Genomic DNA, 4,667 nt, shown 5'->3' with positions numbered 1-4,667 from the left:
ACATTAAACGGTTCAGTTTCCTTTAACTTTTTTTAAAATTAAGAAAAGTTAAAAATTCGAAAAGCACATCCACCGTGGCGACCATTTTGGATGAAATTTAAGGTGTTTTCACGACACTCGTGTATACATACCAAACAACTACTCAGTATACCCTTTACACAGCTGTTTAGGTATCTCTTGAAGTTTATTTTCAGATATATTTTGTTCGAAAATATCACGTTTAAGAAAAGTTACGATCTTCGACAACCGACCCATTTCTAGAACATAAACGACAGGGCGAATATTAGCTAACTTCAAGATTGTCAAAAGCGGTCTGGTATATTGTTTTGGAGTTAAAAAACAACACCAAATTGAAGCTAAACCTTTCTTCTCTCTGTCTGAAAAATATTACTGGTGGCCCGTAAAAACTGTTCCGCTGAGAGAATTAACCATAAAGGCTGTTTTTCGCTCTGACTCTCTCTATTTATAGTAACTATTTGTGAATTTGTCCCGAAATATAATTCTTCCTAGCGGCTTTTGTACCGTAAAGATCCCGATAAATGCCACGAAAGAACTTGAACGTTTAAACAGGTTTTAAAATTCAGTGTGCATCGGTCTTGGTAGTTGCTCTAGCAAGAAAGAACAGCTTTCGTTGCGGGATTAGTAATTAGGAAGATGTACGTTTCGGTCTCGACATTCTGTCTGGATGTGAACGGCGTGGTATAAATTAAATTAAAGGCAAATCACGCTTCTCATAGATAGAACAAAATAAAACATAATCCGACCCAATTTACTTAAAACATGTTCATGGTATAAAGTCCTTAATGATGGGAGCGTAAGTATTTCTTTATCTTAATTAAATCACAGAAAAACTACCCAGGAATAAATCAAACCGTCGGCGTGTTTACAGAAGGAAAAGAGAAAAGTAAACATTTGCGTCCCTTCAATGATAGTTCAGGTTGTCTTATTGTGCAAAACTACGGTTGTGTGATGTTAAAATCACCTTTTATGTGCTTAAATCTATTAATGTTTAACATTATTTTCTTTAAGGGGGAACGTATTTATTTGAACATTGCTGACCCTACTGGAAGTGACTCAAACGAATTTAAAACTTCCAGTTTCGTGACGGCTAATATTTGCATTTGTCTCGTCCTGAACCTTTGCTGTTTAAAAATAACTGAATTAACCATCACGATAGTTGCAAAGATAACCTCGGTGTTAACATAAATAGTAACGAAACTGCGGCTTGTTTGTGATCATAAATTATAAATATTACTTCTTAAATGTACACACAATATACTTACATAAATGTCTACAATGTTCCTAACCAACCAAACTAAACAACCGCTAGAAATGATCAACTGGGCGGCAGAAATGTCTCCAAACTCGACGTTTTAACAAGTGAAACGATTCTGCACTATATAACATTTCTATAAACAGCACCTGGTGTGTGATATTGTTACCAACCGTTTGTTCGCGCGCAAACTCACGGAATGCAATTACGTGACACAGCCCCAGTCACGGTAATTTCCCTTGCGTATGATCACCCTACAAACTTCCCTCAGGGGAGGTGCGGCGGGGCAAAGCGATTGGAATCTAAATTACATTTTAATCTCCCAATGAGAGGGTGCACCAGTTGGTAAAATTCATACAAAAGGCGATCACCCTCCACTCTCACCACCACCTTCTCGATAAAAAAAAGGCATAAAAATAGGCAGATCAGTGGAGAAACAGGTGGGGTATAAAATAGGTTTGAAAAAGTAATACTTCGGGCCTCATAATATGCAAACACGTATTCTACTAAATCTTGTCAGATGACACAGTGTCATATAACACAACAAAACAGTTAATTTCTAGGGACGACTATTATGATAACAATCATGACATGGATGACGTCAACTCAACCAGTGTCGCTACAGGAACACTTGCTTACGGCATCAACCAGCAAAGCTGTGTAAGGAGCTTTTCTCTTGACGGCTGGTACAGGTGTTTCCAAATTGAGAGCTTCGCAAATTACTTGAAGCATAGCAACTTTTAACTTATTGAGCTTGCTCTCCCGGACCAATGCACAAATGTTGAATTGGTCATATGTTATCGGATGTTGCAGATCTAAGGACGACAGAACAGATTCTCTTGCCGTACAAAAGTTTTCCTCTTCTGTTGCTGCACATACGTCTTCTTCAGTGGCTAATTGCTGTCGCCTTTTTGCAGCAAGACGGGAAAAGAACGAAGTGACTTGTTGGACCGTTAGGAATTCGGAACTGGAAAAAAGTTTCTCTCCACCCTCGTCTCTTGCGCGTCGCATGTCTTTAGCGACAACATCGGGATTCACTTTTCTTCCAGTAACTTGACCAACATTGAACTTGGCCTCCAAATATTCCTTCTGTTTTGTATTAAATCTGTCGGATTTTTTGGGGGCTCTAAGGGCCCAACCTTCTGAAAGAATAGACGAGGAAACAACGCGGTGTTCAGTAGACGTAGGACACGTACTTGGAATTGGTGCCGCGCCTTCTTGCTTCAGATATCTCTCTTTTGTTCTCTCGCTAATTTCACGCCATGCAAGCCACGCCCTTCCAAGTGGTTGGATTCCACACTCCTCTAAGAACACGTTTAATTTCTGACGGCGAGTGCAATCGTCAGAAGAGGCCCCACTCGCATCGGTTGTTGATGACACCTCGCTTCCAGCATCAGAGGAAAGTAAGTAGCTCTCGTCAGTAATTTTAATGCCCCTGATGCCTTCGGTTAATTCATCAGATGACGAGCTTGAGACTTCTTTACGTGCCTGCAAAGAAAGAAAACCGCGTTAAGCTCCTCTTTTTATTATCATGGTTGATATATTAATGTGTCACTGAAAATGGCCTTAAGATAACAACTATCATTCTGTTAGGCATGATTATTCCGTTTGTTCAAGTTCTTACCCTAATTGTTAAAAACTTTGGAGTGGGCTCCTCTATCACATTTGGTGTCACTAGCTCTGGCTGATCGTGAAAACTTTGAAAGCTTGCGTCAATGCTCAAACTTCCTGTGAGATGCTCTTTACATCGCTTGCAAATTTCTAATAAAGTACAAAAACAATTTTAGATATATAACGGATATTTAAATTCTCCTATTGGTGTGATAATAACATTGCCAGGGTGACAGGAGTTAAGACTGGACTACAATGATCAGGCGCTGTATCGTCTGTTGTCCGGATTTTAATTAAACCGTCAACAGGTCAACTGAACCACTGAATTAGCACGTGTACATGGTTAACTTTAAAACAACACCACTGAATTAGTACGTATATATGGTTTTCTTTAAAACATCATGGTACTCACTGGACCCTACTGGAATAAGCTTTTGGGTTCTGTGGTAGACAAATTGTGACTGCTTTCTCCGTAAACCACAAAGGCCTTTCGCTTTTGATTTGTGGGAAGCTATTTCATCTGGTATGGTGCAGTTTGTCTTAGAAGACCTCCAGCGCACACCAAACAAGTCCCGATGACGAGGGCATATGTTCATTGCTAGGTGAGATTCATCAACTTCAAATACACCTAAACAACAACAAACTTGGTATTATTTCCTTGTTGTTGCCGGCGGAATTATTGTTAGTGTGAAATATTGTAAAAATGAGTCTCATTATACATCGAATTTTGCACATTACCTGCTCTTGCAAGCAATAACTTCCATTCAGTATCAATCTCGCTGTCGTCGCTAACTTTGCAAAAAACTAGGTGACTGTAGACTTCCTTCGTGCACTCGCGTAAAGTAACACATTTGATGTTAGTTGGGTTATCAAGGCTTGATCCACAATCCCCACTCACCAATTCCGAATAGCTACAGCACGCCATAATGGCGAGAAATAATATCGAAAAATAATTGTTGTTAAAAAACATTCACAAGTAGATCACAAAAAAGAGTAAAAATTCTGCGAAATGTGACCACAGCGTAAAAACATTGCGTACTGTTTTCCTGAATCTAATTAACTATGCATGTATTTTGGCGTTTTTGTCACGCAACACAAAAAACTTTTAGGTGTAAAAGTCCCTTCTCTCTAATTAATAATCGGCGAGAAGCGGGTCCTTTTCATTTTATACACTGCGGAAGAATTAAGGTACGTGTTAAAGCTTTATAATCATCTGCCCGAAAATGAAGTATTTAAATTAAAGTCGAGGAAATGAAGACGATGTTTGTGAATGACAAATTTTGCGTGATGAACATGTTTACGGAAAATCGTTGTATCGAAGGATTTTGTCACTTTCTTTTTCTTCATATAAAATCGATCGATTCAACTTTTTTTTAGCATAAATGATCATTCTTTTGACCGATATGAAAAGAAAGCAGGACGGCTTCGCAGTATCAAATGCCTTAACTAATTCTCAAGTTATTGAAGGACTTGAAGCGGAAATAAACAAACAGATAATATTTCCTGTTTCATGATTAGTTGTGGCTCTTTTCTATAAATTTATTTTGTAGCATGAACATGTTTTAAGTAAATTGGGTTGGATTATGTTTTATTTTGTTCTATCTATGAGAAGCGTGATTTGCCTTTAATTTAATTTATACCACGCCGTTCACATCCAGACAGAATGTCGAAGAATGTCGAATGTAAGTATATTGTGTGTACATTTAAGAAGTAATATTTATAATTTATGATCACAAACAAGCCGCAGTTTCGTTACTATTTATGTTAACACCGAGGTTATCTT

At 38.2% G+C, this 4,667-nt stretch overlaps 1 protein-coding gene across 1 annotated transcript; it reads right to left on the bottom strand.

Annotated features, from left to right (window-relative positions):
* Nucleotides 1-1,879: 1,879 nt before the first annotated feature.
* LOC144663307 (uncharacterized) lies at nt 1,880-4,459 on the bottom strand. The gene is made up of 4 exons (XM_078524205.1): nt 3,623-4,459; nt 3,297-3,512; nt 2,898-3,034; nt 1,880-2,761 (listed from the first exon to the last, which is right to left on the bottom strand). The coding sequence occupies exons 1-4, from the start codon at nt 3,852-3,854 to the stop codon at nt 1,880-1,882; spliced, it is 1,467 nt and encodes a 488-aa protein (XP_078380331.1). The 5' UTR covers nt 3,855-4,459.
* Nucleotides 4,460-4,667: the final 208 nt, after the last annotated feature.

Source organism: Oculina patagonica, chromosome 8 (assembly GCF_052425735.1).
Source record: "Oculina patagonica isolate OP01 chromosome 8, crgOcupat, whole genome shotgun sequence".
Taxonomy (NCBI): Eukaryota; Metazoa; Cnidaria; class Anthozoa; order Scleractinia; family Oculinidae; genus Oculina; species Oculina patagonica.
The sequence above is the reverse complement of the archived record's forward strand: the minus strand, read 5'-3'. Positions and strand labels throughout refer to the sequence as shown.

What these genes read in the sequence shown, in the direction of transcription:
- LOC144663307 (XM_078524205.1), bottom strand. Translation starts at nt 3,854, where the DNA reads ATGTTTTTTAACAACAATTATTTTTCGATATTATTTCTCGCCATTATG. An exon ending in GTTATTGCTTGCAAGAGCAG is followed by an intron (nt 3,513 to 3,622) that starts GTAATGTGCAAA and finishes GTTGTTGTTTAG; the next exon opens with GTGTATTTGAAGTTGATGAA. An exon ending in CAAAGTTTTTAACAATTAGG is followed by an intron (nt 2,762 to 2,897) that starts GTAAGAACTTGA and finishes CTTTCTTTGCAG; the next exon opens with GCACGTAAAGAAGTCTCAAG.